At 35.4% G+C, this 14,093-nt stretch overlaps 1 protein-coding gene and 2 long non-coding RNA genes across 3 annotated transcripts; all 3 read left to right on the top strand.

Moving 5' to 3' along the window:
- The first annotated feature begins 4,970 nt into the window (after positions 1–4,970).
- On the top strand, positions 4,971–7,968 carry LOC106363760 (probable WRKY transcription factor 61). The gene is made up of 4 exons (XM_048765136.1): positions 4,971–5,358; positions 5,847–6,431; positions 6,684–6,797; positions 6,891–7,968. The coding sequence occupies exons 1-4, from the start codon at positions 5,233–5,235 to the stop codon at positions 7,623–7,625; spliced, it is 1,560 nt and encodes a 519-aa protein (XP_048621093.1). The 5' UTR covers positions 4,971–5,232; the 3' UTR covers positions 7,626–7,968.
- Positions 7,969–8,970: 1,002 nt separating this feature from the next.
- LOC106368890 lies at positions 8,971–10,102 on the top strand. The gene is made up of 2 exons (XR_001274113.3): positions 8,971–9,751; positions 9,842–10,102. It is a non-coding gene; the product is annotated as an uncharacterized LOC106368890 (long non-coding RNA).
- Positions 10,103–11,763: 1,661 nt separating this feature from the next.
- Positions 11,764–13,152, top strand: LOC125591255. Its single transcript, XR_007327219.1, has 3 exons — positions 11,764–12,183; positions 12,397–12,795; positions 12,904–13,152. It is a non-coding gene; the product is annotated as an uncharacterized LOC125591255 (long non-coding RNA).
- The last annotated feature ends 941 nt before the right edge of the window (positions 13,153–14,093 follow it).

Genomic DNA, 14,093 nt, shown 5'->3' with positions numbered 1-14,093 from the left:
TAAGATTTTGGCAGAGCTTTGCCAAAGGAATTTCGTGCCATTATCTGTGCCAGAGACTCTTTATTTATAGAGAAACTGAGCCCCAACTGCCCTGGAGAAACCGCCACAAGCAGTTAGAGAGAAAGGGCACAAAACTGCCCCTTTTGCACCTTTTCGGAAATAACTGTCCAACTGCTCTTCCCTCCTTTGGGCTGTCCGAAAACTAGGCCCAAAACATCATCCTGAGTCCCTTGTCTGAGGCCAAGACCCACGGACCCTTGGTGGTTCATGTCAAGATCCCACCAGCCCATAGCCATCATTGACTAACCAACCGGCCCGGTAACTGCCCAGAACTGTCACACTGGTCCGAGCTTCCAACACTCCATCCAGCTGAGTTGAGATGACTCCCAGCTGACCCGGCTGAGTGAGCTAGTAGTCCAGCTACCTGAGCTGGCCAAACTTGATGTGAGCTACACTGAGCTTGTCCGAGCTTCGCCCAGCTGACCGAGCCTCATTCTCGCATCGTCCAGCTGTCTCATCACTCGTCCAGCTTGCTCTCTTCATATTATTCAATCTTTCTAAGTCCCTTGGTCAATTTCCAGACCTAGACTTAGTTTTCCCATGATCTATTCTGATCACTCACTTCATCGAGCTTCACCTGGATCTTGTCCAGCTACCAGCTCGCTTGTCTTTAGGTCATATGACCTGACTGGTGCGTTTCCTCGCACCGCAGTCCGTCCGGACGATCCTATCCAGGATCGGGGACGTGACACGACCATTTTGAGCTTCCTGCGAATAATTTCCTTCAAATCTCTCTCCCATCTTAGACTTGAGACCTTTTCCGTTTCAAGAAGTACAAAATATGCGATGACAAGAAAAAGAAACGTTCCTCTATGACGAATCAAAACATCCATTTTGTAGATATTAGTTACTAAGTAGCTTGTGAAGATATATATAAAACTTGAGAGATTATATAAATCGAAAAGGTTAAAGAAAAAGGGAGAAGTGTGTCTCTCTTTCCTCCTCTCTTTGGAATGGAGAGAAGGTCGGTAAGAAGGAAGCATATATAAAGGCTGGTCTTAGAAGAATTCTGACAAGTTTGAACAAAAAAAGGTTTACACTTGGAACTCTTGTTCTTGGGAAGCTAAGCATATCTTCTCTTTCGTTTTTATTTTCCTTTTTATCATTTCCATACTTTTTATATTTTAAACATACAATATGGATAAGGTGAATGGTGTGGTACGTACATGCAAATAGAGTGCAGTGATGTGTTGCTTTTGAGGCATTGTCCTTCACACAACATGTCCCTATCATTGGTATAAAATCTTAACATTTACACCCAAAAAAGAAAAATGTCCCTATCAGTTGGAATCACCAAAGAGCATTGAGATATCTTTGGAACATTCTCTTTTGCCTGACATGGACAGCCTTTACATAAATATATATATATATATGTGTGTTTAGTTTAATGTTCATACCAAAAATTAGGCATCAGAATTCACTATATCATTTTACAAAAACTTATCATTATTAAAAATAGAAGATGAGTCTTATCTTCTTTTTAATATATAAATGGGATTTTATTTAAGGACAAAACAAATAAACAATATGATGTATTATGGTAAGATAAGCAAAACTAAGTCCAAGAAAGAAAAATATGCAAAGAAGAAAGTTTGGCTTGAAGAAGCTATTCAAGAAGGCGCAAGAAGGCCATCTAAAAGGGAGAAAAAGTGTTTATTCAAAACAGAATAAATTGATAATGATGAAAAAAGATTTATGAAAATAAAAATTGAAGGGTAAGTTATTGTTTCAAGCTCTTTTCTCCATGCAATGAAACCAGTCTTGCTTCTTTGAGCTCAATGGGCTTATCTACTTTATGCTTTTCTTCTTTGTTTTTCCACTTTAATTACTTAGCCCGTCCCTCCTTAATCATTCATTCGAACTTGGGACAGATTATTTGTTAAAAAAAATTGAGGACCAATTACATATCTCATAAACCACAACTGAAGTGGATTTTCTCAAGGTGATAGTCTATTGTAGGATGAAAACAAAAAATTAGATTTCCACAAAAAACAAACAAACTAACCTATGATGTACATTCTCAACACAACACACATACTCTACTTATAGATAGGTGGTAAAATATTGTAGACTGAGAACCATCAATGGCCTTAACAATTTTTCTTAAACCAGATGATTGATCATCTCTTCCACTCTACTGGAGCTTTCTTTCCTGCAAAACCCAAAACCAATCCAACAAGTTATGTAAGAGAAAACACAGAATCTCTACTTAGACTTTCTTGTGAGAAAATCTTGTTGTTTTGCTTGGGACACTAACCGTTGCTTAGAGGTTTCTCAGTCTTCTTCCCGGTTTTACCACCCGAGTTTGAGACTACTCTTGTTGTTTAGGAGAATCAGAAGTGACCCTTGCATTATTACCTGAAGATGGTAGCGAGTAACGTCTAGTGGCTTTCTCATCTCCTTGTTGCCTAGGTGTAGAAGAGCCTTGTAGACTCAGATTTGCTTTTAGTAGCTTGCATATAGCTTGGTAACCCCTGGATACTATTCTCATTACCATTGTTAATCTCTTCACACTCAGTGGTTTGAGTAGCAGTAACTGTAAAATCCTTTTTCCCTACTAATTTGTTATTCTCCTTATTGTTTTGTCTGGGAGTTCTCTCTTCTTTCACATCCTCCTTTTCCTTAGCCATTACTTTTTAGGTTGACCAATGTGGAATCAATTGTTGAGTTGATTCAAGAGGCTGACCAGTTCTCTAACCAGATTAAATTAGAGGAATCATTGTCAAGGTGCACAGGCATCACGTTTGGAGAAGAAGCTGATAAGAGAGACAACATCACTATTCAACAAGATCTTCTCAACTCCTAGTTTCAAAAATAAGCATACCTTCTGAGCAAACACATTTGCTGTAAGCTTCTTCTTGATTCCTAGGTAAGTATGTGTATCAACAACAGAGTCTTCAGGAATTTATTCTCCTGATTCAACCGGCATTTACTATGAACTTCAATTCCAATGTCAGAACGTCTAATCTCTCTACCTCGAGCAAGTGCTTGCAGCTTGACAATTCCCATGACACAGCAGAAAGTCGCAACAGCTTGCCTCCTAACCATGTGGCCTCGGACAATTCCCATAACACAGCAGAAAGTCGCAACAACATCAGGAGAAGCTTAACAAGTAGTGAAGACACATCTCAGGGTGCGAAAACTCGTCGTGAGCAACCCATAAGCAAGAACAAAGCCTCTTCAGAAACTTTACACTTCTCTTCGATAGCCAACAAAGCCTGACTCTCCCATTCTTCTCTCACCGTAACCGTAGACCTAACTGCTTCACTCGACGGTCAAAGAAAGTACTTCAAAATCAAAAGCAGCTCATTCCCCCAGAGATCAGAATTCAGAAGCGTGTTTGATCACACAACACAGAGCAAATCTAACCTCAACAAGACTACTAACTAAATAAGAGTTCAAAGAAGGATCAACCAATGAGTTTGAAATCATCAACGTCTTAGCAAAGATACCCTCGTGGCAGAGAGAGCAGAGAAGACGAGCCCTTAGGGTTTAAGGGTTTTGTAATTGGGGAGCAGTTATTCTTAATTTTTATGTGTTTCAATATATACCCCTGTATTCGCATACTTATTACGAATTTAGCTGATGTCTACGAAGTCCTAATAACTACTGTTTTTATAAATTAAATCGATAATTAGGATAAGGAAATGAGATTTAAAAGCTTGGTCAATAGGTTGACTAATCATTTGTAAAATGTCAATGGCATATACATAACTCTACGCAACCAGCAAAAGTCCCTTAGATCGTGGTCCACTAAATACTATGAAGTTGTTAATATCAATCACATGCATCTCTAATCATTATGCTGCTGGATTTAATTACAACTCTCAATTTATATTTATGTGTAAGTTAAGAAATGTGTATATATGAGTCTACCAACCATTTGGGGAAGTTCTATAAGACTTCGTTAAACAAAGAGACAAACGGCTAAACTTAAACTAATTGTGATTTGAAATTGATTAAAGTTTCAGTTGGACTCTTGTATATATACTACTAGCCCTGAGTAATCCACTCAAAAATATATGTAGATTATTTCAAGTTTTGTAATATCTTCTTGGTGATTAATTTAGGATGTTCTATTTATATATATATGCATTAGGCAACAAAGTCATTCTGAATCGCTAATAATTGATTGATGTATCATAGTTCCACACTTGCACGATAATACATGCATGAAGTTTTTTTTTGTCAATATACACGAAGTAATAAATTTATTACCAAACGTTATGTTGCACTCGAATTCATGTTCTGCCAACAAAGCTTCCTTTTTTTGCTAATTATGTCCAACAAAACTAGTGTGGTATTATCTGAAATATACACGTATATGTTTATCTGATAAAGTAAGTTGCATATAAATACAAGAAATCAAGAAATTTGTGATAAACTTGTAACATGTAATCAAGAAATTTCAACGTCGTTCATTAACTTGTTCTTTAGCTGCACGTCGGCCGGTGGGTCCACGATTTCGGCTCCAAACCTTAATAGTGTTTATTTGTTGAGACATAGCTGTGTATGATAAGCGTTGAAGTTGAATATTTCTCTTCCTATTAGTTGACACCATCGATCGACGAACAATATTATTCTTTTCTTTTCCTAACAAAACGGATGCACAATTAATTGTTTTTTAAAGTACGTGTGTTGGTATTTGTTTAAAAGAAAATTTAAGAACTAATTTCTCTAATTTTTAATATCCTATTTCAATTTGGTGTTATTTTTAACTTGATTAGTTTAGTTCAATTGGATTGGCTGTTGACCTTTCAAGATTTCAGAGTTGCGTGCTTGTTTTTTCTGATGGTCTGAAACGTTGCAGCAAAATATGTGTACATAGATTTTTTTTGTAAAAATATAGAGTCTAGTCAATTTATGTACATTGCTTTTACTTTTGTCTACAAAACTCTTTTAAACTGATATTACTAATTGTTGACCAAAAACAAACTGATTACTGTTATTAAAATTATAATTTTGGAATAGATCGTTAAACCAAAACAGGAGACGGTAAGTTTATATTATAATATACAGAAATGATATTCTCTGAATATTAATTTAAGAAACTTGCATATTTCGTGAATTATTTAATTGGTATAGTCAAAGGATGTATAGGTTGCATATATAGAAATCAGAAGTTCCGTGAACAAATTTTGAGAGCTTACAAAAAGAATATCAAGGAGAATAATGGAGAATGAAGATTTCTTGAGAAGTACTGTTCATGGAAGAGAAGAAAGACATGAGGAGAAGAGAAAACATGTTTCGTCTCACGATGATTCGCATCAAGAACAAGACCATATAATAAGATCCAAGGTATCAAAACTGATTTCTTTTTTTTTTTACAATTTTAAACTAAATATTTGACATATATACATATGCATAAATCAATCATGTATTTACATAGATAATATTCATAATTTTCTCACATGAATTGTCTCTGGTTGATGGTTTGTTCCTTTATCCAAAACCATGTAATCAATGATTTATCTTGATCAGAGAAGCTTATTTTGAATTCTTAAAAACCATCTCGAATCTCTTAACTGTTAGTTTTGTCTTTTTCTCTTTTGATATAAGTTTTCACATAAATATATTTTTCCAAATTAATTAGACCATATATGTTATACCATAGAATAATTTGCTCATAGTATTTATCAACAACATCAATGATTATGAGAAAGTAAATACTATGTATGGGATTTTTAAGGCATGCATATAAAATCAAGGGATTAACCCATCAATAGATGTTTGCATATGTTACATCTTTTGGTTAATCATATATTAAAAATGTAATATGAGATCAGTTGGACTCAATTAGAGTCGAAATGGAGGAGGCTAAAGAGGAAAATCGAAGGCTAAAGTCATCATTGAGTCGGACAAGAAAGGATTTTGAGATCCTGCAAACACAATACAACCAATTAATGGTGCAACATGAAGACTGGACAAATAAGTTCTCACCGAAAGGCCATCATCAAGACAAAGAAGATGAAGACAAAGTAAACATTAGCGAGCGCGAGGAACTTGTTTTGTTGAGCCTAGGTAGACGGTCAAAATCACCGGTTCCAAGTGGCTCAATGACGAATCAAGACGAAAAGGGGAAAGGCTTAATGGATGAAACTGGTGATGGCAAAAAAACTGATGAACATGATGAAGGGTTAAGTATGGGATTTGAATACAAGGATTTGAGTAATCCTAGTGAGAAGTTAGAGATTGACCATAGTCAAGAAAAGACGTCCTTGGAGGTTAATAGCAGTAATAAGATCCCATCAGAGAATAGTTTCGGGTTTAAGAATGATGGAGATGATCATGAAGATGAAGAAGAGCTTTTACCTCAGAACCTTGTTAAGAAAACTAGGGTTTCTGTGAGATCTAGATGTGAGACACCTACGGTTAGTACCTACATTTTCTTCACATCTTTAATTTAGTATTTACATACCTATACAGTATAATACATCACTCAACTAAGCGTAAACTTCATTTTAATTAGTGATTAGTGAAACTAAATTATGTTATGTTGAAAACATTTTCTGTTAAAAGATATAATTTTTATAATATATTTAGAAAAAGACAGCCAAAAAGGTATTTAACGTTTGAGTTTTTGAATAAAAGATTTTTTTTTTTTTAATATTGGGTTTGTGTAGATGAATGATGGATGTCAATGGAGGAAATATGGTCAGAAAATAGCTAAAGGGAATCCATGTCCTCGAGCTTACTATCGTTGTACCATTGCACCTTCTTGTCCCGTAAGAAAACAGGTAATTAAATCTGAAGTAATAATTCCAAATAAGTATATAGATATTTATATTTACATGTTACGTAACCATAACAATATCTAATCCCTTATGTAGGTACAAAGATGTTCAGAAGATATGTCTATTCTTATCTCAACTTACGAAGGAACACACAACCATCCACTTCCCGCGTCAGCAACCCCCATGGCATCAGCCACTTCCGCCGCAGCCTCCATGCTCATCTCCGGAGCCTCCTCCTCCGGCGCAGCGGATCTTCATGGCCTTAACTTCTCTCTATCCGGCAATAGCATCACTCCGAAACCCAAATCACCGTTCCTCCAAACCTCTTCTTCTCCTTCTTCTACAGGCCATCCCACCGTCACTCTAGACCTCACTGCCTCCTCCTCGTCGCAGCAAACGTTCTTATCAATGCTCAATAGATTCAGTGCTTCTCCTAGTAATGTCCCAAGATCTAATAGTTATCCTTCGACCAATCTCAACTTCTCAAACAACACCAACACATTGATGAACTGGGGTAGTGATAGTGGTAGTGGTACTCGCAATGAGCAATACCGTGCAGCTTTCGGCAACGTTGGCACCCATCAGCAATCACCTTACCGCTATATGATTCAAACTCGAACCACCGGGTCATCTTTTGACCCGTTTGGGAGATCGTCTTCATCTTCTACAAATCCTACTCATCAAGTGCAATCTTTACCGGCGGAAACAATCAAGGCGATCACTACTGATCCAAGTTTTCAATCGGCTCTTGCGACTGCTCTATCTTCCATCATAGGTGGAGATTTAAAGATGGACAATGTAACTAAAGATGAAGCCGGGAAGAGCCCTTAAAAAAGTGCTATATATGTTCTTTATATAAATATATATAATACCCAATAACTTCGTATATGGATCTAGTTTTACTAGTTTCCTAGGTCATATATACTTTGGTTGCTTAATCATAGTCTTAATTAACCGGACCTCGTAGTCTGGTGGTAAAGGAACCTCGGCTGAGGTGCCCGCCATCACGAGTTCGAGCCCCGGCCACGAGGGGTATTTACATGGGCTGCCTCTCGCCTTCCAGACCACTTCGCGTAACCAGGGGCCCTTAAGTGGACGCTTAAAAATCCTGTAATGGCATGGGCTCAGGCCCGGTGGGCTAGTCGATCACGCAAAGTGGTCGGATACTGGACTATCAAAAAAAATCATAGTCTTAATTTGTTGTTGGATTTTTATGGAAGAAATGTGTACATATGAAACCTTTTTTTTGCTAAAGGAGTGGACATCAAACTTAAAACGAATATATGGCTTAAAGGATTGTTTTGAAAAGAAAAATGTAGCTGGAGGCATCCAAATCACTTAATCTGTTGCACAGGTTATTTGAAATAGTATAGAGAAATTACTTGAAATGACTTTAATTAATCATGAAATGAAATGACTAGACTAACTCATATAATTTTGAAAGACTTTTTCATGGGTTCACCCCCTAGGGTGAACCTTTAGGTTCACCAACCAATAGAAAGTTGTCATTTTAGATCTAGTATCTTTTAATTAAGGAAACAAAATAACTTGCCAAATTATATTATGCTTTTAAAATAAAAAATAAAAAATTAAGTAAATAAAAATAACAATAGTTCTAAAAAAATATTGTTTAAAAAAAATATTTATTTTTAAGATTTAGAGTTTAGTGTTTAAGATTTATAATTTAGAATTTATCCAAATGTTTAGTGTTTTTCCAAGGGTTTAGGGTTTACCTACGGGTTTAGGGTTTACCCAAGGGTTTAGAGTTTACCCAAGGGTTTAAGGTTTTCCCAAGGGTTTAGGGTTTAGGATTAGAGTTTAGGGTTTAGTGTTTTGTTGACAACATGTTTAGTGTTTTTCCAAGGGTTTAGGGGTTTTACCCAAGGATTTAGGGTTTACTTAAGGATTTAGGGTTTAGGATTTGAGTTTAGGGTTTAGTATTAGAGTTTAGGGTTTAGTGTTTTGTTGACAACATTTTTTTTTTTTGAATTCGTTTTTTATATATTATTTTTATTTATTTTTAAATTTTATTTTGAAAAAATAATATAATTTGCAAGTTATTTGGTTTCCTTAATTAAAAGATACTAGATTTAAAATGACAACTTTCTATTGGTTGGTGAACCTAAAGGTTCACCCTAGGGGTGAACCCAAGAATAACTCATTTTGAAATTACTAGATTAACTTTTGAAGCATGCAAATTTACGATTTTGCCTTTACTAATAATTATATCCGAATTAAAAAATATATTTAATACTATAAGAAAGAAAGAAAAGCAAGCACTTTACCTTTTGTCGGGTTTCTCCACCTACGGCGAAACGCTCTCCTCGTCGTCTCCTTCACCTCCATCTCCGATGGTTCCTTTTCCCTCACAACCAGCTTCGTCTCCATCACCAGCGTGACTTCTTCGTCTCTTCCTACTCGACAAACCCGAAATCGATTTCGCCTCAATCACATCCAGCTTCAACTACAAGTTACTCTAACCTGTGACTCTTTAATCTATGCTAATCGAATTGTTGTTATCATAGATAAATTGATTGCATCTTGAAATTTTGAAACCCTAATTCCCAGTTTCATCTCACTGACTTTCAGATCTGTTAATTGTATTTGATGAATTAACATTCGCTCTCTGTTTTTATTTAAAGTTGTATAAACTAGTAACTTGGTTTCGGATTGTTTGAAATTGTTTTCTCTTAGGGTCTGATGAGATACGTACGTGATATTGGCAAGATAATAGTAACAGTTCCAGAACAAATTTTCTGGGAAGAAAAACAACTATTTCTTGGTGAAACAGTTCGGCAGAGGCAATGCTAATGTTTAATTTACCAAAGAGAGTAACAACCTCTGCAAACTCAACTCTTACAGGCACTCTGGTTACACACAACTCTTTTATTTTCCTCTAAAGTCTTGTTAATCTGTTGGATAAAATGTTGTTTAAGGACACAAGTTACTGCCTTTAGGTAGTACACACTCTAAAGTTTGGATCTTTTGTTTTGAATTTTGTTGGTTTACATGTGATCAACGGTTGGATCTTTTTGCTTTGATTTCAGGTTTGGCGTACCAGAAGACGGTGACAAGGAGAAAGGTGTGGTACTTGGAACCACCAAGACAGAAACAAAACAAGCTTAAGCTCTATGTTAACAAGTTTATAGGTTATAAAGATTTTTCGTGGGCAGTTTAGTTTCTTGCTTGCAACACCTCCATTGTTATGTTCTTTTTCTTAAAATGATATTAAAAAAAAACTAGTAAGCTGGTTGCTGTCCACATTCCTTGTCCACAGACAAGTAATACTAGTAGCTGCTCTTTGATGATGTTGTGAATACAATTCATCGATAGTGATAACTTATAGTACCTCTGAACTTTATAGATATGTGATATGAATTGAAAGAGAGGACAATATCTGATACAAAGTTACAAACTCAAGAACATGTCAAATTCAAGAACCTATTCTTACATATAAGGACTTTGCTGCACGCCTCTCTGCTGAAGAATGTCATTATGCAATTTACGATTTTGACTTTGTCACTGTTGAAAACTGCCAGAAGAACAAGATTTTTTCCGATAACAACAGATTGTTCAAGAAACTATAAATGTGGGAACATATGTTTAGCTCCACCAGCCATGAACAAACGTTTACTTTGGAACCATTACTGAATACAAAATATTTTATTTCATGCATTCAAAATACTGGTATGTTGTGCACGCTTCCTAATCCTTCCCTAGATAATGTTTGAGCTGAATGCAAGGAATAAATACTTAAATCTATTGTTTGCATCAACTTCCAGTAGAACCAAAGTTCCAGGATTTGTCATTCTAATCTTGTGCAAGGTAACTCCTCAGTATTGCAAACAAGTGATTAAACTACCATGAAAAGGGACAACTTGATAAAGAAGAAAAGATGGATGAAAAAATGACTGCAATTACCAAAAATTTACCTAATTTTGATCTTAATTAACCTAAAAATAAACCAGATTCGAAATTTATATAAACATGTTCGAAATTGAACATTAAATTAAGTTTTGTTTCACAAACCTAGATTTTTGTCAATAAATCTGCCACAATATAAATTAAAAAGTCTGTTACCACATAAACAAAAAGTCTACCAACAATTTTAAATTAGATATATAACTCTGCCGTAAAAAAAATAAGTCGAACATAAGAAAATAAGTCGGTCCATAGAAAAATAAGTTGACCACACAAATCTACCATTTATAACAAATCTGCTCCCTCATACGACAGACTAATTCTTAAAAATGTGTTTTCTATTTAAATCGGACAATTAACTCTGCCGTGGAAACAAAACTGATGTTTCTAAGAAAGTCTGACACTACTTTAACGGTAGATTTTTTTTTCTATACAGATTTTATAAACAGACTTATTAGTCGATAGATTTATTTTTTTGAAAATAAATCTGCCGTCGATCAAAAGTTAAGGGTACTTTAGTAATGTTTTTTATTGTTATAACTATGAACAAGGGCAATTCTGACTAGAAAAACATTCTAATAATTTTCAAAAAATATGAGACATTCTAGTAATAACACAATTAATTTGTGTCATTTTAGCAAACTTCCCGTATATTTTTTTGGTAAAAGTTTCATTAGTTTTTCTTGAAAAATATGTTGTTATATTCTCTAATAGTCATCTAGGCATCGAATGAACAAAACTACAATTTTTTTCTCTAACCCCTAAAATATGTCTCCTCTATATTCAATTTGACATGTTAACTGTTTTGCATCCAACGCCAGCTGTTAGCTGGATGTCCAGTAGATGAAGCAAGACTGTTTTTTTTCAGTAAAAAAAAAATGCTTTGCTTCTTCTGCCTTTTAAAATTTGTAACAGTAATAAATCTTTCCGAAAAAAAGAAGAAATATATCTATGCTGAAGAAGCTATCTCCTCCTAATATATGCTTGATTATACTTGATTGAATTATTATAAGTATGCTATGTTGGGTTCCTCCTAGATGGAGGTAACATATTGGGTTTGGTTTTGACAACCAAACTTGGTGTTGGGCAATGGTATTAGCCAATGAGGTTACTATTGGGTCCTGGGAGTTAATGACCCATAATGTAAGTCTCCTAACCTAATTTGGAGAGTGGTTGCAGACACAACACGAGCAGACAAGATCAGACTCACAATAATAGAGTTGAGAGAGAAAGAGAGAAAAGGAGAGAAGAAAACAGTTTTCGTCTCAGTTTTTCAAGACAGATTTGGAGGGTCAAACGGAACTTGATCGGGCTGATATTTTGTGGGAATCTTATTCAGTCAATGGGTTAAAGGTTCACCGAAGGGATTTGGATTTCAACGGTTGGATCTTCTGTTGTCTGGGTTTTAGTGAAGCTGGTCGTCACAGCTCTTCAGCAAGGCTGTCTTGGGTGTTTGGTAAATCCAACGGTGAGATTTTCTCTTATTGAGCTGAAATTTGGCAGAGGTATTGTCGACTTGTTTATCTTGGATTTGTACGGTTGGATTAGTTTCTGGAAGCCGGAATCTTTGTGAGCTGAGGTCGTTTGGTTGCTGCCGGTTTTGAAGCTTTGTGTTGCTCTCTTGTTGTTGTTGTTTGTGTTGGAGATAGCTCTTTGTAGCTAAACTCTCTGTTCTGTTCAGGCTGTTGAACAGGGAGGACGTGGTTGTACTCATACCATTTATATAGTGGATTTTTGAGTGGACTACGGTCCCGTGGTTTTTCCTTCACACATTGAGGAGGTTTTCCACGTAAAAATTGTGTGTCTCATTTAGTTATCGCAACTTTGATATCTTGCCATCGTCGAAGTATTTTCCTCACAGGTTCGCACAAGGTCAGGGGTACACGACCATTAGTATTTCCGCTGCACCGTGTGACTTTCCCAACATGCTAATATACCGAGATTTGGTACATATTCTTTTTCTTTCTTTCTTTTTTGTCCAGAGTCATTTGATAGAGGAATGCATGCTGGACCTGTGGGGCTTTTTGGTGGTGGAGAGAGTGAATTCTCTGTAGGCATAAGATATGCTTTAGTCAAAAAGGTGAGAGTGAGTTATTTTTTTTACTTATAACAACTTTACTCACTGTCGCAAATTTATTGTTATTTATTGCATTGCATCTATCTGATCTTTTTCATTTGTGTTTCCCAGGGTCTTGGAGCCTTGATCTATTCAGGAAAAGGAATAGTTTCAGGAAGTGATTCATCCTCCGAGTGGAACGAGCTTGATCTTAAAACTTGTCCTTGAGACATCAATGCAATTTCCATGTCTTTATGCAATCTGAAACATATAATTATGTGTTTCTCAGTTCACTAAATCACTTGAACATGAGCCAGCTTTGCAGCCTATCAACTAAAAAATGTTTAATAAACCATCTATAATTTAAATTGCTTTATATCATTCATTGTGTGTATCTACATTACATCAAATTGTTTTTTGTTTTTTTTGTTCTTAGCTATCTGTTGTCCAATTCCTGACCCAATAATTGGTCAAGTCACGACGCACCTACGTACGTTATGATCCCAAGCTGACGTATATCTCCACCTCCACGAAAAAATAAGCTCCAAGACATATATAATATTTTTTATTAATCGAACATAATCAATAGTGCTAATGAAAAGTTACTTTCCACAATTTCAGAACGTGATTGGTTTCTTTTTAACTTGATTTTTGGGCTAATCTAATCAAAGGGAATTTTGTTTATGATGTGAAAGAGAAAGATCGAACCTTTGTTTTACCCTTATAATCTAAAATATGATCCAGACGTTAATCTGAATTTCATTCTCCCACGAGTCATATTCTCTTCCAGTTGTTCTTACAATCAGACTTCACTATAATATTAAATGCTTTATTCTTCTACCCCTCACTTGAAATAGTAAATGAACGATGAGACTAAGTATAAAACATTACAAATTAGCGTATGTATTTTTGGTAGTTATAGAAAAGTTCAAGATACATCTCTTTTTCACATTGAATTCCCATTAACAAAACAAGGTAGTAGGAAAAAAACAACAAAACAAAACAAGGTAGCATACAAAGAGAGATACATGAATGAGATACATTTGTAGAATCCAAAGCATGGAGACAAAGCCCCAAAATGTTAAGATACAACTCTAATTCCACCATTTTCGGTAATACATGTTCATAAGAATACGCAAATTAGTTTACCACACACAAATATACAACTTACCTATTGAGTGTTGAGGTAAGGAACAATAACATTTAAGCGTGCAAATGAGAAGTAAAGAGACGATCATTGCGATCAAAAATGATTTTTCTATAAAAATGCATGCATGATTAAAGTTGAAAAGATAGAATTATCTGAGAAAAAAAATAAAGCT

This window comes from Brassica napus, chromosome C8 (assembly GCF_020379485.1).
Source record: "Brassica napus cultivar Da-Ae chromosome C8, Da-Ae, whole genome shotgun sequence".
NCBI classification, from domain to species: Eukaryota; Viridiplantae; Streptophyta; class Magnoliopsida; order Brassicales; family Brassicaceae; genus Brassica; species Brassica napus.
Note: the sequence above shows the minus strand (reverse complement) of the source record. Positions and strands in the feature narration are given on the sequence as shown.

Excerpts from the sequence above, each read along its gene's own strand:
- LOC106363760 (XM_048765136.1), top strand. The coding sequence starts at position 5,233 with ATGGAGAATGAAGATTTCTTGAGAAGTACTGTTCATGGAAGAGAAGAA. Across the intron at positions 6,432-6,683 it reads CTAGATGTGAGACACCTACG|ATGAATGATGGATGTCAATG; the intron begins GTTAGTACCTAC and ends GGGTTTGTGTAG. Across the intron at positions 6,798-6,890 it reads CTTGTCCCGTAAGAAAACAG|GTACAAAGATGTTCAGAAGA; the intron begins GTAATTAAATCT and ends TCCCTTATGTAG.